The sequence below is a fragment of the Dermacentor albipictus genome, chromosome 2 (genome assembly GCF_038994185.2).
Source record: "Dermacentor albipictus isolate Rhodes 1998 colony chromosome 2, USDA_Dalb.pri_finalv2, whole genome shotgun sequence".
Lineage (NCBI taxonomy): Eukaryota > Metazoa > Arthropoda > Arachnida > Ixodida > Ixodidae > Dermacentor > Dermacentor albipictus.
Genome location: NC_091822.1, coordinates 88611668 through 88636481, shown reverse-complemented (window position 1 = coordinate 88636481; position 24814 = coordinate 88611668). Strand labels below are relative to the sequence as shown.

Below are 24814 nucleotides of genomic sequence, written 5' to 3'. Positions count from 1 at the left end.
GAGAAATTGAGGTAAATGCATGACACGACTTAAAACCCCCAGCGACATTCCGGTACTAGCCTGATGACGAAGGCACTTCTCATCATATTTATGTCCCTAGTATTCAACTACTCGTATTAAAAAGATAATTTCATTAGGTTATAAGGCGGAAGAAAAGGCTACTTGTCTACTTCTGTTCGATTCTAAGAAAAAATAACATTTTGACATTACCCTTCAGTAGTATGGGTGGTCGAAAGGTTCCGTTTTCGCTCGACTCTGCGCCGCGCGTTTTGCAGTTTCAGTTGTTTCGTTATCGCGTCGTGCTGCGCTGGTTCTGCTGGCTCGTGAAATTTGCATGTGGAACAAGCAGCGCGAATGCCATGCCTATGTGATGTCGTGGGATGCGCGAATGGTATGCGGAACTTGACCAAGGGTAGTTGCAGCGGCGAATCCAACGTTACTTATCACTCTGTGCCAACGAGTGAGCCTCTCTGTTCGAAGTGGTTAGGTGCCGTACCTCTGCCACAGCGCGTTAGAAAACGGCCGAAAAATCGTATAGTGTGCTCGCTGCACTTTCGTCCAGAGTATTACGAGTTCAACGCCGACTTACTGAAATCGTGTGGAGTGCCTTTCAAAGCAATGCTTTCCCGTAGCGCTGTTCCGTCGGTCTTGCCTGCATTCTCCGAAGCGCAAGAACAACTGCAGGTCGAAGATGGGGCGGTGAGTTCGGCATTTGGTTTTCACGACGGAAAAGCTACAAATGTGCGAATACCTTCAGCCATGACGTACAGTTGCCGTCGTAGTAGTAGTATGAAACGACGCCGGCAGCGCGAGCCCTCAGCATCAGGTCACGTTCATCAGTACTTAGATCACTGAAATCGAGCCAAGCATCGTGAGCCAATTTGTCGTTGTCAGGGTCGTCCATTGCAAAGAGCGTCAAAGTTGGCGTCATAAAATAAAGAACCAGCTTATCGTCGCGCACTTTCCCTTCCGCTAGCCACCATAGTTCCGCTTTCGCGCTGCTGTCGACTCTGTCTTGGCTCTGTTTCTGGCCGCGCGTTTGCGTTTTGCGCAGAAAAGCCGTCGCGCCGTCTGCGGGCGCCGTTTTACTCAACGTTACTAGATTACTTTCAATTTCAAACTCCGCCGCGGCACTTGGCCCTTTCTGTCGCACCCGCGGGGTAGCGCCCGCTACACTGTCGGCCCGAAGGCCGACAGTGTAGGACAGGTGGTTAGAGCACCGCACTTTAGAATGGGGCCCTCACACTTGGCGCTGGGACGTCAGCAGATGCACTTCGCTCACGGACAAGTGAGGACAGGGGTCCAGCGTTAAGGTAGTCATATTAGCGGCTGCGTGTATGTTCTGTGTATTTGAACGTAACTTTGAACTCCGCGCCTTGTACGAGTGGTAGGAGGGATCCTGTACAACTGTGTCGACGGAAAAATTCCGGAGTTATGTGACGAAGGGTCTAGCACGTCCTGTCACTCGGCGTAAAGCGGGAGCGCAGAAAAGGGGCGCAACAGCGGAAAACTAATGCATTACTGTCACGTGAATACAATGTATCGCCCTTAGTTTTGTATCTCAGTATTACTGTTTTTTTTAATTGCTGCAGGTTCGGCTTGCTGATGTCCCTAGGCGGGGTGTTCGGCTGCCTTATCGGAGCGCTATTAACTCAGCGCTACGGCCGTCGCTGGAGTTTGGTGACCTCGGCGTTGGCCCTGCTCGCCACTTGGCTATGCATCGGCTTAGCACGGAACGTGTACCTCTTCTTTGTGGCGCGCTTCGTCAACGGCTTCTTCACCGGCTTCGTCTCGCTCGTGGTGCCTGCGCACATCGCCGAAATGTCACACGCCGCGCACCGTGGATCGGACGTAAGCAGAGCGAAAATTCTCGCGGAGTCGAACTCTCAGCTTAATGAAAGCTGCACGCTGAGAGAGAGAAGGGGAGAGAAATAGTAATTATATTTTCTTTTAATTCTGGTTTTCAATACTTCCAGTACCCTTGCGAGGATTATAAAGAAAGAACAGGAAATAAATTCTTGTAAGTGCACAGAACATTGAAAGAAAATCATCCAGAATACAGTGCGACATACTTAGATAGATACAAAATTAGACATTGACGCCCGGCCTTCCGTTGGTGTGCAGAAGAAATCGATTAAATGACAACCTAAACACTATACACGGCTTAAAGAACGTTCACCGCAATGGTCCCGAAATGTCTTGAACGGGAGCGATTAAAGGTTCCGTGAAGGGGGTTCAGCCGATGCAAGTTCCCGTATATATTTTGATAAATCCATCTTACATCTGTTCTATCTCACTGCCGTCCTAGTAGAAGAATCCTATATCTCGCATTGATGCAGACTAAACCCGCTCCGCATTATGCATCCGTATGTAAAGGGCGTCTTAGTTCAAGAAAACTCAGTTTACGCCTTACGTATTCGACGACATCATAACAGTTTTGGTTCCTTGGTTAACAGCATTAAAGTCCTGGGCATGATTGGGGTTTAGTAGCAACTGCTGAAGTACTGCTGGCTGGAGCACGCAGGCACCACGGTTAGTCACGTGCCTAGAATAAAGTGCGTCTCCTATTTGCCGCTTTTTCACTCCGCCGTTAGCCCATAAGGCATTTGCCTTGAAAACGATGTCCCCCAGTCTCTGCCGCATCAGTTCCTTCTTCATTTATCGATTTGTGACAAGCATAGACTAAGACACAAGGAAAATAGATGAACATAGAAAGCAGTTTTAAGTATGAAATTCTTTTAGCCCCCGTTATCTGCAACCTACAAGTGTCCTAGAGTGAAAAGCGAGAACGTTTATCCAGGCACCCCAGCGAGAACATCCAAGTTGCCAAACAAAATGAAATGATCCGGGAAACCAGTCAATACCTTAAAACATGCGCTCTCAACCCGAACCCTTTGTGCAGGACCGCATTACGTACGCTAGTTACTGTCCAAGGAAGTTGCCAAAAATATCGTTTCAGTGTTTTTTTTCTTTTGTTTGTTCACAATATCGCTCAAGCTATAATTCCTGAAGGTTTATTTGTCAACTCTAATAGCGACGTTCAAAAGGCAGATACAGGGCACCATACACTTCATCGTCATCTGTTGGCCCTTAGTGCTCTTTTGAACGCCAGCGGTACGTGATTTCCAGGTCGTTGGTTTGCATCGCCTCGGAACATGCCGCCACGCTGCGTGGCGCCTGCTTCAGGCACATCTATCGGCCGCAGTATCTTAGCGGTTGTGGTGTTGCGCCTCTAAACACGAGGTCGTGGGATGAAATCCTGGCCGTGGCGGTCTTATTTCGATGGAGGCGAAATGCAAATGCACCCCTGTCCTGTGCATCAGGGGCTCGTCAAAGATTCCCTGGTTGTCAAAATGAATCCGGTGTTCCCCGTTGCAGCGTGCCTCATAATCAAATCGTGGTTTTGGCACGTAAAACTTCAGAATTTCATTTATTCTTCTTCTACCTGGGCAGTGCGCACGGTTTCCCTGACGTCTTTCACTGCCTGTCATGCGTCCTTCAGCCACATTTCTTCTTCTAGCTGGGCAACGTTCATATGGAACGTTCATATGCACAGTATGATGTGGTGCGATGTGGTGCGGTGTGGTGGGGTGTGCCTTTGCGTACATGCATGCACCCATTTCAAGAGCATGGCTAGTATTATCTCCAACCAATCTGCTTTGCCGGTTGCCATTTCATGCTTACATCTACTCTCGAATACGGCCCGCGATTTTTTATGCCAGCAGCCCAACATGAAACTGTTTTCTCGAACGTGCAAGGAATTTACGCGTCTGATGAAGATGACCATATAAATGGCACCCCGTTCGAAACGAGGTGGCGGCATAGAAGGTCACGTAGGCAGGCTGTTTCAGATAATAAGAAATACATACATGCATAACGTGCTGGAATTTTCGCCTATCTCCATTTGACATTTTATATTGTCAATAAAACTTCTTCATTTATATTGGACTGTTACCTATGTCTGTAATCCCTCCGGTTCTCTAAATCTCTCCATTGCTTCATTTTCACCAACACTGCAAACGTCTCTTGTTTATCTCGACAGCATGACCAGCTAATACTTTCATCCGCCTTGTATCGTAGTGCTTCTTGAAGATAGACGTTCGCTACGGGTCTTGCAGAGTGAATATCTTCAATTACGATGCTCGGAGTTGCTTCCGGAGTTTGTTTGGAGCGCACACATCCCTTATGTTATTGCGAATACTCGCTCCGGCATGTTCTTGTGTTCTGCAGCAAGCTTGAACGGTGCTTCAGGCCAAAGGCACGGACTTCGTGTTATCGTACACATTTTCACTCCTGATTTATGTCTTGCCGTGCTTATGAATCTCTACGGTATGATATGTTTCCGCCCTCTTCGTTCAACCTCCCATTTCTTTTTTCAAGTTCCTTTTTGATGACTCTGAGTTGTGTGTTTAGATATTCAATTACCGTGTGCACGGACATGCATATCTTGCTTAAATTATTAAAAAATGATTCTCCACTCGCCGCGGCTCTGCTCTTGCGAAAATTCGCAGAAAGATCGCTTTTTAGGGTCTGCACAGTTCACTGTTACGCTTGGAACGGTAACATTCCTGGTAAAAAAAAAATGCAACTTTGCCTTCGTTTATAGGGATGCAAGTTGCTGCGAAGACTCCGCTAGCATAAAATTACGCCGTCGCCTGTCAGCAGCTGGAGAAAGCGGCCGTTTCGGGAGGGTTGCCACCTGTTGCCTGATGCTCTGAAAGACGCCGTAGCCCTGCCAGAACGGATCCTTTCTGCAGCTGCCGACAGGCGGCGACTCAAGTTTATGCTTGCTAGTGTTCCTGTATATGCTCCCGCAGGGAGCATATACAGTATATGCTCCCTGCGGGAGCATATACAGGAACACTAATGCTTGCACCGCCTTGTGAGCAGATTGCACGAAGGCAACGTTGCATTACTTTAGAAACCAGGCAAGTAAAGGTGTGAAGTGTTACATTAAACGCCGTAGACTCTGAACTTAAAAGCGAAATTTTGGTGACATTTGAGGAAGAACAGAGCAGCGGTAGGCGCAACATCTTTTTTCTTTCTAAGATTTTCAACAAAATATGCACGTCCTTGTACTTGGTTACCAACTTTCATGACCCTTTCCTCCATTGCGTGTACACACTTTTCAGGTGCACATATTTCTGCGATTTAGTCGCCCATTTCTTTTTATCCATGTTCCCGCGTCTTTCTCGAAAACTAATTTTACTCTGAGCATCGAAAAATTTGAAAAACCCTAAACGGTCTCCCGTTTGTGGTTTTACCTAGGGCCCCTAATACCGATCAGCCCATCGACATTTGCTTATCTTCAGACATTGGTAGCATCTCCTAACTGTATTTGTGAACCTTGTAGTTGGCACAAATACTCACTTTTCAATGCATCGTGCCACCTCATATTAATTATATAGCCTCAATGTGCCCCATATATCATTATAGGTGCATTCCGCTTCTCCTTCATTTTCATGTTAGCTTAGTGGATGTTTGAGTAGGGTTTCCTGTTTCGTTTATGTGTAAACCCCGCTATACATGTCTCTTCACAAAGGTAGGACTTGCTTTTTAATTGATACCACGTCATTGCCTGACTATTCATTGACGAACATAATTCCGTATGTCTCTGTGCTAAAACTAGGCCCCAGATATGTCAGTTCATTGGCAAACGTACTCGCAGATCTATTGAATTGTCAACGGGTAACACACTGTTTCTCACATGAATCATCCCAGGGGCCCTCTGATGTACCCTTTGCGCATTCGGTTGAAGATCAATGTGACCATATTTCACAGTCTGGGAGTCGTCTTTCTATGCCCTTAAGAAAACGTGTGAGCAAAAATAAAGACAGAGGGCATCTTTGCTTCAATCGTCTCTGAATATCTACCAGTTCGTTGAATGTGCGGCCTTCCGATACAATATATAGCCGGTTGTCACTAACATGCCCCTACTCAATCCCTACCCAGCTACCACCTGTAAGATTGGCGAGAAAGTTACGTCCTCCCTCCTGCCCCTTTCTCTCAAATTCGCACCGTATAAAACCCTGGAACGAAAGGTCCGCAGTACAGGCACACCCTCCCAACTGTCGCCCGCGCGCGCTGTGCAGGGAGCGACGCACCATCTGGTCATCACACTGGGCGTGCTGTACGCGCACGTGATCGGCAACTTCCTGGACTGGGCCTGGTTGGCCTTGTGTTGCGCGCCGTCCGCCCTGCTTCTGCTGCTGTTCACATGTTGCCTCCTGGTGGAGTCACCCCGGTGGCTGCTCTATCACCATCGGCGACAGCGGGCCCTGGCAGCCTTGCTGAGCGTGCGCTCGACAGGATTCGAGGTGCGACGTCGGCCGAAATACTTATCCGCATGGAGCTTTTAAAATGATTTCGCATACGAAGCGCAAGTTTATTTACTTATTTATTACAGTGGAGCTGTTATACGCTAGGTTCTGGTGGTTTGCGCGCGTAGGTAATGAAGATGGCGGTCACCCCGGAGCTAAAGCATAAGGCAAAAGCGTATCGCCGGATATCCCCTGCTGCGTTTGATCCCGAGAAGTGTCCAAACGTATTGTGACAAAAGAATGCAGTAATAAAAGAAGTAAAACCGGAATAGACACTGTTTAGAATGGGTTGCGGTTTGACGTCATGGGCTCTATAGGCAAACCACGTAACCTTATCTTAGTTCCCTTCCGCCCGTGCAATGGGTAGGCCGCGTGCGGTGAGGAGTGCGGAATAACAGCGCGCCTACGATGAACAGCTTTATGAGCAGAAGCGGGAATTTGCGCGGCGACAGCGGGCAGCAATACAGACGGTCCCGCAAACGCTAATCGCATGTACCTTTAATTTTTTAATTGTGGGGTTTTACGTGCCAAAACCACTTTCTGATTATGAGGCACGCCGTAGTGGAGGACTCCGGAAATTTCGACCACCTGAGGTTCTTTAACGTGCACCTAAATCTAAGTACACGGGTGTTTTCGCATTTCGCCCCCATCGAAATGCGGCCGCCGTGGCCGGGATTCGATCACGCGACCTCGTACTCAGGAGCCCAACACCATAGCCACTGAGCAACCACGGCGGGTGCATGTACCTCTGGTTGGATCACACCTACCGACTCAACTCCCATCGTAATTTTTGGTATTTCAACGTAGACGTGTCTCGGGCCAGGCGAAAAGCGGTTCGTGGCATTTCTCTTGGAAAGATTCAGCACGCAATGCTACACAAACTTCAACGTGCCCACGGCACGTCATCTGTAGTTTATAGATCTCACATTGGCCAAGAACCTTTGCAGTGCCGTCACAGAGCCGCTGGCCGTATACCATAAAGATTTTAAAGCCATTGTAACCTTCTTGAACAAATAATAAATCCAATAAAGCAAACAAAACAAGATTAAGAATGAAAAAAAGCATTCACTATGCAATGTAATGAAACAAAAATGGTGATGAAACCGGGTATATTCTGGTAGGCGCTTTCATTTTCAATCAAAATATTTATTATCAACATATTTATCACCATAAGTACAGCTCCGCTGGTCATCAACCTTCATATTGTGGAAATACTCTGAATTTTTATTTATTGATTTAAATAGGGCACTACGCGTACTGCCATTATTGGGATAATTGCGGAGGGCAGAACACCGGTAAAGGGCTCAGCAATCTTCCAACCGTCGACATCTGCCGGAAACTTATTACACTTGAGAGTTGACCAAGAAAAATTATCACTTTATGCCATCTGTGACGGAATTCACAAAGCTTGGTGTGTTTGGCTGAAGATGGAGCATTAAATTTGCAATTCGTACGGAAAGCCAAGGAGTGTGCTGGTTGCAGATACATTGAAGCGTCAATGTCCTTTTACTTCTGATAAGTTAAATCAAAAGTTTCATTCGGAGATTATTTCCTCGTTCCTTTAACGGTCTCGTTTCACGTCATGCGCATGCTTTGAAACCCCTGTTATACGCCACCAGAACATTGGTATATGAGACGGAATATGCTCTAGCGCAGTATTATGTACCTCGGGACGTGGTTCCCACGAAGGGTAGGGTATTTCAGTACTGGTCTGACATACGTTAGGTGTACGCAGTCATCTTGACTATACCCTAATCTCTTCAGACATATGATGACAAAAGAATGGTTGAGACTTGCTAATTTGGCATGCCTCAAAAGCTTTGGTGCGAGGCTTTACATTAGGAATGGGTAGGAGCTCAACAGTTGTAGGTTTCATGGCAAAACGCTATTTGACGGCAGACTTGAATTTGATGTTATATGTTATGGAAGGAATTTGGACAGGGAGGTTGTCCCGGTCTTGGTCAGAACGCAAGAAATAGGATTTTTGATATGTAATACTGGCACGCGTTTAGATTAAGGGAGTTTTTATCGTTTCTGCGTGATATGTGATGCAATGTTCAGAAGATATCATCGTGTGTTGCAAAATAACATATCTTTTGAAACAGGCAGAGCCATGCTGTCGAGCAGTGAGGGCAGAGTGTTAGAAGATGGAGTCGTGATTTAGGTGGCCAGGAGACTGGGCAATAACACTTCCAAAGGACAGAAATATTGATTGAGGCCCTCGCTTTACCCGGCTTCTCAGGTGCCTGACATAAAAATCCTTACAAGTACCGGTGTGCAAATTCTAATTCTTGAATACGGATAGAATAGTATTTGCTACAGGCGAATCATACCCATGTTTACAAATAAGTACTTACGCTGAAACGTTTGGTGGATTCCGGCCCCAGCAAAAGTTATTGTTGGAAATTTCATTATGGAAGGTAAGCGACAAGTGGCGAACGACTATTAGGAACGAGTTGCTTTGTGTATTCCGGCTCTGTTTATGAGCGAATACAGGGACGACACTCCTGCACAATAGTTGTTAAGCTGCTAAATGCCCATGTTTGCTTTTAGGGAGCTTACGAATTCACGGTCTCGATTAGCGTTGCGTAATTTATTGTTTAACCCAATCTCATCATATATGGTTGCCTAAAAGCTGATGTGCGGTGCATTTGTATTGCACTGATCTCTTTGAACGAACCCGGAATGTTACATACTACGTGGATTCGCCTAATTAAAAAGAAAAATAAACAGTAACAATTTGTGCGCCCAAAACCATGCATGGTATTATTATCGTCATAGCGAAGGACTCCGAAGTACTTTCGACCACTGGGGTTCTTTATCATCTACTCAATGCACTGTGCACGGGCGTTTCTGAATTTCACCCCAGTTGAAAGGCGCCCGTCGTGGCCGGGACTCTGTCGCGTGTTCTGGGGTTTAGTAGCGCAACGACGTAGTCACTATGGCACCACAGCAGGTTGCATCCTTGCAGTGACGAGGAGCTCTTTGCTTCGTTAGTCATATCCATCGTGCAACCAATACGATGACACCTTTTTTTGTTTCTCATGTACAAGCTTCTCAGTGGACCTGATTTTTCAGCCGTTTACAGCTGTACATTTATCGAACAGCTGCAATTTCTTTTGAAATGCAGATTCCACGGGAGCGTTACTTTTCATTTCGTGTCGAAACTTGAAGTTTTTTTTTTATTCAGTACCAGAATGCCTCTCTAGTGGAATATTAGTACTCATTTGGAAATTTTGCTATCCGAACCCTTTTACATATAAAGGTTTAAAGGGGAGCGCTATAGGGCACTGTGTGCTGGCTTAACAGTTGTCTGCTGTAAAAAAAAAACGCATAAAACGGTCAACGCTATCTTTTTTTGCTGTAAAAACGGCCAACTCCATCTACATGTAACTCGGTGCTAAACGAAAGGTAAGTTACTTCGAGCCTTTGGCTCAGTGTCGCTTTGGTAGAGGTACATACTAGCAGTCACAGAACTATTTAATTATGTAGTTTTGAAGAATCACTACTTCAGCAAAGAATTCAGGGTTGCCGTGAAAAAGAACGTGACATTCCGACAAACTGAGAGGTACATGAAACCACGTGCCTACACTCACTATGGAAAAAGAACCCGGAACTACTATGTCCCTTCAGTATTTAATCAATTGAGTGATGAATTATGCACAATTAACACGAAACGAAAAATGAATGAAGCGATCAGAAAATGGTGTGCAAGCACAATAAACATTTAGTAGGTAAAGCCAGTTGACTCATACGGAATTGTTTACCGGCTTTGTTTTCAACTTTTGTTTATGTTCTTGCTTCGATACCTGTGTATAATTTTGAATTCATCAGTTTGAAGAATTGAGTTGTAGTCCTGTAAGTGACTGGTGTATTTATGTATCGCTTTGATGGTTTGACTTTGTTTTGACTTTGATGTTTTTCTTGACAACATTGTGTAATGAAAAAAAAACAGGAACTCAAAATGCTTATTGTTATTTTTTTACTGCATTGGACGCTGTTCAGTGTATATATGCGAGAGAATGTCTTAATTGTGGTAATATGTATGTTGTTTCACCAACTGCCTGGTCATTTTACAAGCACTGCGTGCTTAGATTGACCAGCAAATTCACCCTGTACAAAAAAATTTGGATAAATAAATGAATCAATGAATCAATGAAATCTGTGCTTGGCGGTCGTGCCTCCGCGCAGGCTGAGACGGAGGTCGAGTTCGAGGCGATCTCCGCCATCTTCCCCACCTACAGTACGCCGCCGGCGCACTACATGCTGGCCGTGCTCGCCATGGGCGTGCAGCAGCTTAGCGGCGTGAACTGCATCTTGCCGTCTGCTACAAACCTGGTACCCCGACAGGAGGCCATGGACAGCCATGTCATACTGGTGATCATTCAGGTAAGCGTGTTTGTTCAATGTTTCCTGCAGCAAGTCAAACACATTCAGATGGTGACTCTTTTGACAACCCACACGCACGAAAAGGCAAAGCAAGAGCTTGACAAGTTGTCATGAGATCGCCAGATATGCAGGCATGTTATGTACATCATCAAATTTTCGATGCAGGCGAATGTTATTGCGCTACCTCACAGGGCAGTGCCGGAGCATCTGCGGTCACGCGACACCCGGGGCGGCTCCGTATGGCGCGGCTTAGCGCGAGCGCGCGGCCCTTATCGAGAAAACGATCTGCAATGAGTAGAGGCGGCCGCGCGGGCACTACCTTGAAAGAGATCTGCGATGAGTACAGAGTCTAGGTGCGCGCCCAGGGCTCATAGCTTCGTGTGCGCTGTGTTCTCGCCGTTCAGTTCCCGTTGGAGATAAAGGGTGCACGAAGGTCACTTTGGTCGCTGCTGCTGCCGGTCTTCCTCGTGAGAGCGTTTTGACGGCGAAGGCCCGCGCTCATCGAGTGAGATGGGTTTGCCTGTCGGCTCGCTACCGCGGCCACTCCGACACCGAAGCCACCGGAGACGGAGAGCTCGAGGGTGCCGCCATGCAGCAGGACCAACCGGGTACGTCAAGCGCATACGATACCGCCGAGCAATGGCAGATTTATACTTCAAAACGCCAGAAAAAACAGCAGAGGAGCGGATCGTGGAACGCTGCAATTTTGAACTCGAACGAGACCCGGAGAGGGGAGAATAATAGCAAGATGGCGCCGGCCACCTCGGCAGCAGGTGGTGTGAGCGGAACGACAGCTGGCGCGCAAGGTGCGCACAAAGAACAACGACAGCCGCGACAAAGGCTGCCACCGCTCCCAAAAGGCGACGCCAAAATTATTATCAGACCAAAGAATGGCCTACCAATCAAAGCACTGAAGGCGATAGAAATCGTGCAAGCCATCATCGAGGCATGCAACAACAAATTCAAGGATGAAGACTTCATAGTCAGACTAAGGCCAGGGTCGAACATCATCATAGCAAGTACTTCGAACGAGGAAGTAGCGAAGATGATGCTCGGAATAACCAACCTGCGAGTCAGAGGCCAAGCCTACGAGGTCAACAGATACGTGGCCATGCCGGAGGACGTCAAGCGAGCCGTAATACACGGAGTCCCCGCGGGAACGCCGACGGAAATGCTCAAGGCGAAGATACGAGTCCGCACCCAAGGGGTTGTGGTGCTCACCGCAAGAATGCTAGGAAAATCGGAAACGGCGGTCATCACCTTTGACGCCTCCACCATACCCAAATACGTGATCTTTGCGGGCGCAGAGTTTAGGTGCTACCCATACCGGCCGACGAGGCAGGTGTGCTACATTTGCTGCCAACAGGGCCACCGCTCCGACGTCTGCCCGACGCCAAATGCCAAGGCGTGCAGGCAATGCGGAATGCAGAATCCACCGGAAAATCACCAATGCCAAACCAAGTGCCTGATATGTGGAGGCGACCACGCCACCGGATCCAGGGACTGCAAGGATCGCCTAAAGAAAGTCAGCGAGCTGCGAGGTCGACAGCACCAGTCGCAGCAGCAGCAGCGCAGCAGCAGGGAGAAAGAACGGAGGCAACGCCATCCGAGATGGTTCAGCTCGGAGGGCGAGCGGAGCCGATCCCGGAGCCGATCCCGGAGCCGGTCACGGAACGGATCCCGGAGCGGGTCACGGAGCCAGTCACGGAGCCGTTCACGGAGTCGGTCCCGGTCCTTCCCACCCCTGTCGCCCCCGGCCATCGAGGGCCAGCAGCAGCAGCAGCAGAAAAAGAAGAAGCCCAAGGGTGGCACGAAGGTGAGCTGGGAAGCAGGCCCTCCCAAAACTTTGTTTCCGCACTCGGGTAATAACCAGAACAATAGAGAGAAACAGCTAGAGGAAGAAAACAGGGCACTCAGGCGAGAGCTAGAAATTAGCCGTAGAGCGCGCGAAGAGCAAGACGCAAAAATCAACAGACTAATGCAGGAAGTACAGGACCTCAGGTCAGGTAGCGCTCCCAGGCCGCCATCAACACCCCCGCAAAGTCAACCTACTGAAATGACTCAGGCCAACCTCACCAAGTTTATAGCAGAAATACAGCAAGCTATGCAAAGAATGGAACAGCAGATAACCATGCAGGGAACAGAAATCCGCACCCTACGAAAACAGAAAATTACCGACGGCGTCAAAGACAAGTTCAACCAGAGACGTCCGGCGTTGGAAAACTACAGTACTAGAGACGACGACCCCGAAATTTAAGCATGGACAGTACAACCAAAAGAACTAAAAAAGAAGAAAAACTAGAAATATGGCAGTGGAACTGCAGAGGATATAGAAGAAAACAAGCACTACTACAACAGTACATCAACACACAACTAACTCCACCCGACGTAATAGCTCTACAAGAAACAGGGATTACCCCAACACTACAGGGCTACACGTGCTACGAGAATCCGGAGGAAGGGAGAAGAACGGCAATCCTAGTCAACAAAACCCTCATCGCTATAAGCCATGACAGGATAGCCGACACAGACGTAGAGCACGTAATAGTCGAGATCATACCAAAAAAGAAAAGGAAGGGAGGAAGCATATTCATCGTAAATATATACAGCCCCCCGAGACAAAGCAGGGCGAAATTCGACGAGCTGTTCAAAGGAGCAGACAAGCTGGCTAAAGGAAATGCACTAGTCATACTGGGAGATTTCAACGCCAGAGAGGAGAGCTGGGGATACACGAGAACGGATCAAAAGGGAAGAGCGGTAACCGAAGCAGCTGACAATATCGAGTGTGAACTCATCACGGAAGTTGATACCCCTACGAGGATCGGGAACAGCGTGAACAAGGACACGTGCCCCGATCTCACGTTCGTCAAAAGAACTAGGCAAGCGGAGTGGGACAACCTAATGGAAAACCTAGGTAGCGACCACTATATCCTCAAGACGCAAATCGCAATAGCAGACAAAATTAGACGACAAATAGGGAAAGCAAACATAACGGACTGGAAAGCGTTCAGAGAAGCATGTGGCGATACAATAAAAAGCATCGAATCTATAACAGACTGGGGGAATATGCTCAAAGAAACACAACGCAAATTCACCAAAGAAATTGAGCGTACGCCGCAGACGCCGGACGTGGACTCTAGACTTCTCAGACTATGGGAAGCCAGAAGGGGGCTCACAAAAAGGTGGAAAAGACAGAAATACAACAGAAAGCTCAAGCTAAAGATCGCGGAAATCACGAAAAAAGCAGAAGAATACGCAGCGCAGCTAGCGAAGCAAAATTGGCAACAATTTAGTGACTCTCTAAACGGAACCTTGAGCACTGCAAAAACATGGCGTGTACTGAAGGCACTCCTCGATCCGGCAAAATCAAAGACCGAAAACAACAAAGTCATATACCGACTGGTGCACCAGTACGAGGGAACAGATTCGGAACTATTGGACAAAGTACGCAAAAAGTGCTACGGCGACGGTGACCCAGCAGCCTACACAGAGCGCTACAAAGGAGAAGAAAATGGAAGGCTGGATAGACCCATCACCCGGGAAGAGGTGTACGCGGCGATAAGAAGCGCAACAAAGAACACAGCCGCAGGTGCGGACAAGATCAAAAACGCGCTCATCCGCAACCTCGGAGACGAGCTAGTCGAAAAGCTAACCGAATATCTCAATGGACACTGGCAAGCGGGAACAGTACCAGAAGAATGGAAACACGCGGAAGTCATCATGATCCCGAAACCAGGCAAGAAACTTCAAGTGGAAAACCTCAGACCAATCTCTCTTACATCATGTCTAGGCAAGATCTATGAGAGAGTGGTTACGAGGAGGCTACAAAATCATATGGAAGAAAACGAGCTGTACCCCCACAGCATGTTTGGTTTCAGAGCCAGGCTCTCGACCCAAGATGTACTGCTGCAAATCAGAGAAGAGGTACTGAGCAATATCCCGCTCAACGGAGAGCACATCATCATGGCACTGGACGTCAAAGGCGCCTTTGACAACGTAAGCCACGAAGCCATCCTGACAGGACTAGATAACCTAAATTGCGGCATGAAAATACACAGCTACGTCAAGGCATTTTTGTCCAACAGAACAGCAACAATCGGCCTGGGCGAGCTGAGATCCGAAAAGTTCACCACCCCAAACAAAGGCACACCGCAGGGATCGGTCATCTCACCCATCCTGTTCAATGTTGCTATGATTGGACTGGCCCAACAACTAGACCAAATCGACGGCGTACGCCACGCCATATACGCCGACGATATCACTGTATGGGTCACCAAAGGCTCACTCAGGGAAAAGGAAGAAAGATTACAAGAAGCTGCGACATGCGTAGAGAAATATGTCAAGGCAAGAGGCCTAGCCTGCTCAACGGAGAAGTCCGAGCTCCTAAGAGTATGGCGAGGCAAGAAGAATCGCACCGTCCCAGAGGAAGTAAACATGAAGTTGAACATCCACCTCGAGGGACAGCCAATCCCGGAGAAGACGCTCATCAGGATATTAGGAATGTGGATACAATCGAACCAACGATGTACCCACACCCTAACACTACTTAAAAATGCAGCCAACCAAGTGGCCCGCATGATAACGCGGGTCTCACGGAAAAGACACGGCATGAAGGAAGCAGACACACTCAAACTGGTCAGAAGCCTGGTGGTCAGTAGAGTGACGTATAGCCTCCCGTACTACCACTGTACGAAGCACGAAATGCAACAAGCGGACGCAATCCTGAGGAAAGCCCTCAAGACGGCGCTCCACCTACCACAGTCAACATCGACCGAGAAACTCCTGGCCCTGGGGCTACACAACAGTCTCGAGGAGCTCCAAGAAGCGCAGATAATCGCGCAAATGCAAAGACTAAGGCTATCGGCAACGGGCAGAAGACTCCTGAGTAGATACGGCGGTGAAGCTACCATAAAGGAGACACAAAGCACGGAGACGATACCGGACGAATACAGAAACACCATCAAAGTAGCACCGATACCCAGCAATATGGACCCGAACCTACACATGGCACGAAGACAAGCAAGGGCAGAGTATGTACAAAGAACACTGGCAACTAGACATGACACAGTGTACGTAGACGCCGCTACCTACACTCAGGACAAAAACCACAAGAAAAGCAAAGTCGCAACGGTGATCAACTCGGACTTAAAAGAAATCACCAGCGCATCAATTCGGAACTGTACGGTAGTTGAGGCCGAAGAGGCAGCCGTGGCTCTAGCGGCAGCGGAGGGCTACCGATGCAACAGGTCCTTAACCATACTCACAGATTCACAAGCAGCATGCCGCAACTACCTAAACGGCAGAATCAGCCACAGCGCGCTCCGCATCCTCCGCTCAAGTGGCAAAACCGTCAACAACCAGGCCAAACACACGATAGTTTGGGTGCCGGGACATACCGACATTACGGGAAATCAGGAGGCCGATAGGATAGCTCGAGGGCACGCAACAAACCGAGCATCCAACATTCCCGACCCCACTGAGGAACCCGAGCCGGTAGCCCAAAGCTATTCAGAGATACTCAATTACTACAGAGGCATCAGACGAAAATACCCACCCCCTCACAAACAACTAAACAGAGAAGACGCCGTAGCATGGCGACAGCTACAAACGGGAACATTCCCGTGCCTAAACATGCTCAGCAAGATCTACCCCACGCAGTACGAGAGCAAGTGCCCATGGTGTGGAGACAAACCAACCCTATATCATACCACATGGGCTTGCCAGAAAACAGAAGGGCTAGCCATAATAAAAAACCCGAGTGCGGAACAGTGGGAGAGGATGCTATCCAGCGACACCCTGAAAGTCCAACAAGGACTAGTAAGGCGTGCACGCAGGGCAGCTACCCTCAGCGGAGCCCTGGACTAGGGGAACCGACCCTGGAGAGAAGATGGAAGACTCCATCTGATGCCGCAAAAATCACTGCAAAATAGAGAAAATAAACGTTTTTCATCATCATCATCATCGGCTCGTGACACCATGCTTGTCAATTTAGTTGGTTGGCGAATGTTTACGGCTACGTATACATAGCCAATAAAACTATACTCCTTACTTCGTATAGTTGTCTACTAATTTTCTAACGCTATCGATGCTTCACATTTCGGGCGTAACTGCGAGTTTTTTTTTTTTTTTCTTACCAATCGAAGCGCTGCTGCGAGATGCTCGCCCACATGGCTCTCGTGTAGGTGGCGATTACTCTGTTTAGGGGCGCGCCTTCGCACACCGCCCATACTGCCGCGGATGCGTCTCTTTTTGCAAGAACTGATAGAATCAGTTCTAGTAATCTAACAATTGATTACTTCAGGCTTGTAGTTCGTTTCGTTTTTCGAAGTAGCGCAAGGGGTTAGCACCCTTGCGCTACTTCATGCAGTTTGAGATCTACAACAATCGGTATATATGACCGTTCTTCCCGACTTTTTCAATAAAAAACAAGACCTTTAAAATTTCTCCTCTGTTGGCCAGAATTGAAACTATGTCACTCGTGTTCCTCAAGCAGAGCAGCCCAACTTTTTAGAGAGCTACGTCGCGAATGAACTGGCTGTGTGCAGCTCTTCACAGAACATCTTTCACACCTACCTTGGTCGCTGGGTATGGGTGATTATGGGGGCAGCGAAGGAAAACTGCTCAGTGTTTGCATGTACGGCACGCATCCCGGAGGCCACGTGGCGCGGCTATATAGTCTACGAAGTGAGCGGACGCGGCGCTATATGAGATACATGGTGTTTGGAGGGGACAATAAAACAAAGGTGGCAGTGGACAATGCAAGTAAGGCGGTGCCATCTCCTGTGAGATCAGGAAAGAGGGAGAAACAGACAATAAATTCAAAGCCCTCTGTTGACACCATTCAATTAGCACTTGATTCGCCTTTCCAGTTTCTCTCTGGGCTAGCATGTAGGTAGAGTAAGAAGCGAAAGGGACAGCAAGTAATTTACCGCTTACGTTAGTAAATTTGACATCAAAAATATAAAGGATAGCATGCGTACACCATGTTTAGGTAAACTAAAGGCTCTTTGTAATATTTGTCTGATATGCCTATAAAAGAAAACGCTTAATACACAAAGGCGAAACACTTCTCGGACATGGAAATGTGGAATTATGTCTGTCGGTTTTTTTTTAATAAGTTTGAAACACCAGGAAGGCTTCAATATTCTCTGCCAGTACATAACTAGCGTTGTCCTTGCGGAACGGTGATGTTACCAGCCCATAGTGAACCCAGCACTTCATTGCTGCGGCTTCTGAGTGTGTCACATTCTGTGGCCTTTCGAAGCAGGACATGGAGCTGGGTAATTGAGCAGAACTACTTGCATAATATCTAGGTAATAAACAGAAAAATTCAGACAGAGAGTAAAGCATATAATACTGATGTTACATCAATTCCTACGTATCCACTGTATACGACTACAGCTCAAGATTCTTTTGAGCGTCCTGTCACTGCAACGATTTAAAACACGACACCCTAACACCTGATGTGCTTCGTGGAGCTTCTGAGTGACAAAGCTGACATCGAAACAACCATTAGAACCAGAAAAAGCACGTCTGCACGTGTAGTTCCTTATATACTCTTTCAGCAGCGTCATGCAATCCAGCCACCCGCGTCGAAAGCACAGCTCAAATTGGTTATACTTCCACTTTGGAAAAAAATAGCTCTATGCTTCGCCTGACACAACAACAACACAACAACAACGCAACACGCTAATAGTTTACTCACACACACTAACTGACGACTCTAAATAGCATAAGCGATCGTACCTTTCGCCCATTCATATTTGTACCAGCGCCTTTCCTTCTATCGCCGGGAGCAGCCAGAGCTTATGGCCCCTGGTTGCGCTTATACTTGAAATTGGCCGACAAGCGCGGAGCGCCATAGCATTTTTTATAGTTTCCCAGACGAACAAGTCTGTGGCGATTTGGCGGTAAATGCGAGAAAAATGCATTAGCATTACATCGCGCCTATTTGAGGTCCCGCATCCGTGATTGAAACAGCGTTCGCCACTATGCAAAGTGTTGTTCAGGACCCCACTCGACATGCGTCCTGTCTCTCCGAGGAGCGAAGTGCAACTGACGGGAATCCGGAGTAGGCCACGGTCAGTCGCACTATATATATACAGGAATTGAAACCGAAGGGTTTTTGACGGCGGACACGAAAGAACAGATTCAAACAAACTCAAAACCTAAAGGAAGCGACCTACAATATGAAGTGATAAAACACTGCATAGCCTACGTCGCTTCCTTTTTAAAAAATATATATGTATACATATGTCTGTGCATACACGTGCAACCGAGTATCGGGTCGTTGCGCTGAGAAGCTGAATGAAGCGCTGAAGGCTAGCCACAGTCATCGTAGCCTTTCTGTGGGCAGAAGTCGAATTAGGCGTAACCACAAGAGGTAGTCCCCAGGTAGTCCCATGTGCTGCGGAATTAGCAGCGAGGAAAGTGAAACGAAAGTGGGATCTCTGCGGAATCACTCATCACGTTCCTTGGGAGTTCTGCGACGACGCTGTCGCGTCTGTAGTGCGCTGATACGTGATGCTCGAAATCTATCTCATCGCGAGATTTCATCTGCAGAACGCAAGTACCCGCTTGTTGCTTCCACAATAGCGGTAGGTGAGCCTTCCGTTGATAGTCGGATACTCGCATGACAGTGTGGGGTTTTCCTAGGTCAAGAAGGGTCAACTTCAGGGAAAAGTTTCGCGTGAACGGCTCTTGCTGCTTTGGAGCCAAAGCTCGAGACGGGTGACGCAAGATGCTGAGTTGCAAGTAACATTAGTTCTGAACATTCTTTTTTCAACACAAAGAACTCGCGCACGCTTCAGGCACTCTTGTCGAACCTCTCGCTTGCGCATGGCTACAGTAACAATTCCTACAGCTTTTCTTTTTCTGTACTGCAGTGTTTGGCGGCGTCTATAGCGGTGAAATTCCTGGACTTGGCTGGTCGACGCAAGTTGCTCGTATTCTCCGTGATCGTGTGTTCGGGAACTCTCGTCACGTTGGGTGTGATTTACGCCAATTCCTCGTCGACAGCGAAAAGTGGAAGTGAAACATCCACGGCAGATCCATCAGCGTTGGTGCCACCCCTTGCCACTGCTTCTACACTACTCGAGTCAAGTCCGATAACGTTTGCCATCCAGGTGTGTACAATTAGTCTATGAGAGACAGTGCTTCCTAAAATACTTTTAATTGGGTTTCTTTCCTTCATTGATGTCACGGAGTTGCACGCTTATCAATCCCAGAGATCTCATCTCCTTTGCGGCATTCGTCGCCACAAACTATTTCGGACAGTGTGATCTTCGCATTCTTTGTGTGGTATGTTACGTCCAAAACTTCAATTTCTACCATATTTAGATGGGATTTCATTCATGCCAAAATGAGTTCACGTTTTCGCTTGCGAAATATCGCAGTCTATGATGTTGTTCTCACGAGGAAAAGGTAATAGTGATAAAACCCGTTTTCATTTATTTTTGGTTGACTTTTAACCTGATATGCATTCGTAAGCAAACGTTACTATTGTATGTGTCATATTTATTTCCGTTACTATGGGAGGGCTGTAAGTTAATAAAGGCTACAGAGGGAATTTTGACCATTTATTCAAAAGCCCCATTTCCTATGAGCAATCGTTTTCAATGTGCCTTTCGGCATAATCAGTTTTGTATGCATGCCGACTGGTGCTACAAGTAACTTAGGCCGAGAGAAGTAGCAGGTGCACAATATCTAAAAAAAGCAGCGCATGAACATGAATATCTTGATTCTGTACAAATTGTGAAATATACAACGTGTGCGATAAGATGGTAATTCCTTTTCGAATGCTAAAACCAGTGATGTTCGGTCGAAGATGCGCAGAACACTCAACGTTAGCATTTTTGTGCTAGCGGAACGTATAGTCACATAAGGGACAAACAGGCGGAGTTTTGTTGCGGTGAAGTTCATGAAATTCCATTATGTAGAATGGGCTCATTTTATGTGGTGTCGTGGTAATCTAAAAAGGAGAACTATTCTACAGCGAAAATTAAGTTAAACCCCTAATCAACGTCAATACCATCAATGATTCATCACATTATTGTGCTTCACATTGATGTTGGAAACAGGATTGCTGAAGCCGGAAGCATTATTTGATTCTGAACTTTGCCTACACCGCTCCGGTTTCCCGTCATGAACTCAGCCGTTCTCTTCGCAATTCGTCGTTCTTTCTGTCGCGCCACCTGCCGCTGCTATTGTCCTCGCTGCAGGCTTTCTTTGTGGCTGGCTTTTCGGCCGGACTGGGACCGGTGCCGTGGATCCTTGCGGCCGAACTGACTCCGTTGCGTGGCTCCGGCATGGAGCTGGGCAGCGTGTACGCTACCAACTGGGCTGCCTTACTCGTGTCGGCCAACTTCTTCTCCACATCAGACACAATGCAGCGGCTGGCCATCACGCTGTGGGTTTACAGTGGTCTGACTATTGCCAGCGGTATCGTCTTCCTGGCCCTGCTGCCTGAGACTGCGCATGCGTCTATCGAGGACGTACTGCTCATAGGACAAGAAGTTCAGGTTGGCAAGACATCGGGCCGGTCAGGCCGTCGAGCCTATTCATTTTTCATTTCAGCTTTATGTTCATAAAACCAGTGCATAGTTCCTTAGGGGATCGACGTAAAAGCTCGGGAAGCATAGCGTAGCACCCGCCCTCCAAAGTTATCTTTTATTTTACTCACACAGCGCAACATTGTCTGAAGCAAAGTAACATTTTTTAATGAGCTCATGAAAATACGTGGCGACAAGAGCATATAAATAACAAGGTTAGGCACATCAAAGAAATACAGAGTTTTCGCATCATAAAATGTAATAAAAATAAGAAACTGCAGCTTTATTGATCAATGGTAAAAATTCCATGTGACGCGTTCCTTGTACGCTGCATTGTTTTGGTGCACGCCAATGAAGCCTAGATGATAGGCAGGCAGGACAGGGTGTTTATGCGTTCAAAGCACAGCGACAAACCCGAAAACTCACTATTCGAGTTCCTTTTATCCCACTGGCATGAAGTCATATGTTCAGGTACTCAGACCTTGGTGTATAAGTTAGCGTCACTCAGATGCTTCAGTGAAGGATGTTTCGAATGCGCGCAGAATGATACAATAGCAAGCCCAGTGTATAGGATATACGTAGACTGTATTGATCCATCGCTCACGAGCTTTTGCTCCTGCTTATTTCTTGCTGGTGTTGTTGCCCACATGGTAAGTGTCTCGATCTCATTGTTTTGGCAAGACATGAGTCACCTGAGAACCGAGAAAACGTTACAAACGACTGTAACACAGAAATTGTAGAACACTTCTTGCGAAGTGCTGCTTAACACAACTGCCAAAAATCTAACAGTGCAAATAGTACAGTGTTCAACATTGACAAAAAATATATATATATCTGCGTCGCGGTTCCAAAAATGTATCCATATGGACCGCGTCTTGACATAAGAAAATTGGCCATTTGCAAAAAAAATGATGTAACCGGGACGCTGATTCAGTTTTGAGACAATTCATACCATATTTACCCAGTAACTCTATTTCTGCCTCTAGTCGACGAGCGTCCTCCAGGTCCTGTTCTGTTTTACTCCCCGATTGTTTGTTTCTTCCGAAGCGCTTAAGAATGCATCAGTTACTCGTTTTGCCTGCTTGCGCGATCTCTGGCGCACTCTCAAACAGCGGCCCTCGGCTAGGGCGGTTCAGGAACATACGGAAGGGCATGCAGTGTCACCAACCGCAACCTCTGTCACGGTAACCATAAATTAGAAATACTCGCTATTGGCTCGGAAGCTGCTACCTGTTTACTTGACACTGATTCCAACATGCACAACCCACTGAGCTTTAAACCAAAGTCCACAAAGCCGATGACATGTCGGTGTTGTCGGAACGCGCTCATTCTTGCACGAGAACTCTGTTTTACGCTTACCAGGTTGCGCTGCGGAAGCTACGAATGTAATGAAATTATTAATGTCTCAATCCCAGTTTCCCAGTGAAATTGCTTTTAGTGTGCAACTTTTTTATACGGACTAGCTATGTCCTTAACTACAACTAAAACTTGTGGGCGTAAAATCCGTCAAACATTGTACTTGTGCGCCTTTGTTCTTCCAGTAGGAGACGCACTAAGCTTTGGTTGCAATCACAAGCGCTGTACAGCGGCCGCTTGTCGAAGAAGCGCTATGTTCCGCACGTCCTGTGGTAAATTCCCTACGGTCTGCGACACTGGCCACGCAATATGTACGTCTTATCTTGTGACGTAGAAGCATCAGACTTAATGCTATATCGAATTATGTGACGCATACATATATATTTCCTTCAAATGTAACGTACTACAGCCTCTCTTCTTGGTGAATGCAGTCAATGATAAAAGTCTCTTTAGCGTTCTCATTGCTTCCTACTCTCTGTAAAACCGAAAGCACTGCAAAGGTAAGCGACTGGCGACAGCCGGTGGAGCCGGCTCCCCCTAGCCGGCTCCTTGTTAACATTATCTCCTCCGTATGCTTTAGCGTTGGGATGCCCACTTCAACTGTGCGTCCCTTTCTACCCAGCATCACCACCACCACAAGGGCACAAGGCTAGGTTCGGACACCAAAGCACCGCCTTCGTTACCACTTGAGCAGGCTACCCCCTCGAAGCGGGACGTCGTGCCTACTGCTCATCCCGTACAGCAGCCGGCCGCCGCCGTTAAGGCACCGTCGGGGCATTCGAGCAGAGCACCGTCGGCCGAGAAGCAACAGGCACGCCAGCCGGTGGCGACCGCCGCTTCATCTGTCACGTCCCGGCGTTCAGCGGCGTCCAAGGCGAGCGTCGCCTCCAAGCACGCTCCAAGCGTCAGTTCACAGAAATCACACCAGTGAAGCGCTCGACTACCGTGCCACGGGCGCTCGAAATACCGAAGTGAGGAGGCCGGAACTATGTATATGAAAACGCTCCTGCTGCCACAATGACAGTCAAAGTTTAAAAATGTGTCCTCGCTTCTTCCGATGGCTTTTTCCGCGGCAGTATGTGCCGGATTTTGTACCCGCTAAATTTACGCGCTTTAATACCCCATAGATAAGCTCTTGTTTGTTCTTACCAAACTGGCACCAACTTTTGAAGTTTCTGGTATTGTGCTTCGCATTAGAGTGTCTTATTGCCTACAACATGAGTAGCCCCGTCGTCAGTTCTTTTTCTACTGCATCAGCTTCTGTTATAAAGACAGATTTCTTGAGACAATAGAGAGTACTTTCGAAATTCGCGGAGGACAACTATCTGCTGCAATCAAACTATCGCATGACGTTTAGAAGAATATAATGCGAGGCCTGTTGGCTCGCGACAGTGCACGACAACAGCGGCATACGCACGCGTATCTCCCTCTGTGCGGTTCTCGTGCGCCGAGATTTCGGTATCACGTGATTGCTGTCTTATGTGTACATTGACTTTTAGGTGCACCGACTGCGTTGCTTTCTTAGATACCTTATTCATTTATTCAGATGCGTGCTTTGACGGATTAGGACAACCAAGTTCACTGGGAGGTACTCAGCTTCATCGCCACCCGTCCACCTCTTGTTCGAAAGTGCTATACCGCTTCCTTAGAACTAGTCCGTGGCGGCATGTCCACCTAACGCTTTTGAGATCGTCAAAGATAGCGAAATTGTTATAACTAGGTATTATTACGTGTGATGAAAGCTTTCCTTCAAATCTGCTAAGACTGCAAACAGTAGATGTACGCTCTGCGTGGAGCAGATCGCAGTTGAGGCTTGTCCTTTCCATTGAAATTTTGTTATCCGTGTTTCCTGTAATTTTATTCACGCATGGACCTAGATAGCTTCTGCTTGGTTACGCAGCCGGAACTTCACAACATTCCGGGTTCCCAAGCAAATATTCTCTGCACAACTTAAGCGTTCAACGTTTTCATTTCTAGCCTAAATATTTCAAGAATATACGCAGATTTCTCTCGTTTTAATGATTTAGCATTCATAGGGTAATTCACACACTTTGCGGGGGCTGTGTATGTTTGTATGTAACTGCTTTTCCTGCCTGACGGGTCACTGCGTAGTACCCCATGGTCGAATGGATAGTGCGTCGGGCTGCTATGCTCACGAAACAGGATTCGAAGCCAACCATTGAACCAACTTGGTTCTGC

The 24814-nt window shown here is 47.5% G+C and overlaps 2 protein-coding genes across 4 annotated transcripts in view; one reads left to right on the top strand and one right to left on the bottom strand.

Moving 5' to 3' along the window:
• The window catches only part of LOC135900951 (solute carrier family 2, facilitated glucose transporter member 8-like), a 54189-nt gene extending 53337 nt beyond the window's left edge, over window positions 1-852 (bottom strand). The window contains exon 1 of the mRNA XM_065430581.2: window positions 590-852. The gene's annotated coding sequence lies outside the window, so the exon portion shown is untranslated. The remainder of the gene's footprint in view (window positions 1-589) is intronic.
• LOC135900950 (solute carrier family 2, facilitated glucose transporter member 8-like) overlaps window positions 1-24054 on the top strand; it is a 42838-nt gene extending 18784 nt beyond the window's left edge. For 2 of the 3 annotated variants that reach the window (XM_070533724.1, XM_065430578.1), the window contains exons 2-7: window positions 1593-1851; window positions 6093-6317; window positions 10512-10709; window positions 19595-19834; window positions 20930-21229; window positions 23238-24054. In XM_070533724.1, coding sequence (XP_070389825.1) covers window positions 1606-1851; window positions 6093-6317; window positions 10512-10709; window positions 19595-19834; window positions 20930-21229; window positions 23238-23546 — 1518 coding nt within the window. In that variant the 5' untranslated portion in view covers window positions 1593-1605 and the 3' untranslated portion in view covers window positions 23547-24054. Of the gene's footprint in view, window positions 1-1188; window positions 1314-1592; window positions 1852-6092; window positions 6318-10511; window positions 10710-19594; window positions 19835-20929; window positions 21230-23237 lie in introns of those variants that run through there. The other variant, XM_065430580.1, reaches the window with a different exon arrangement.
• The last annotated feature ends 760 nt before the right edge of the window (window positions 24055-24814 follow it).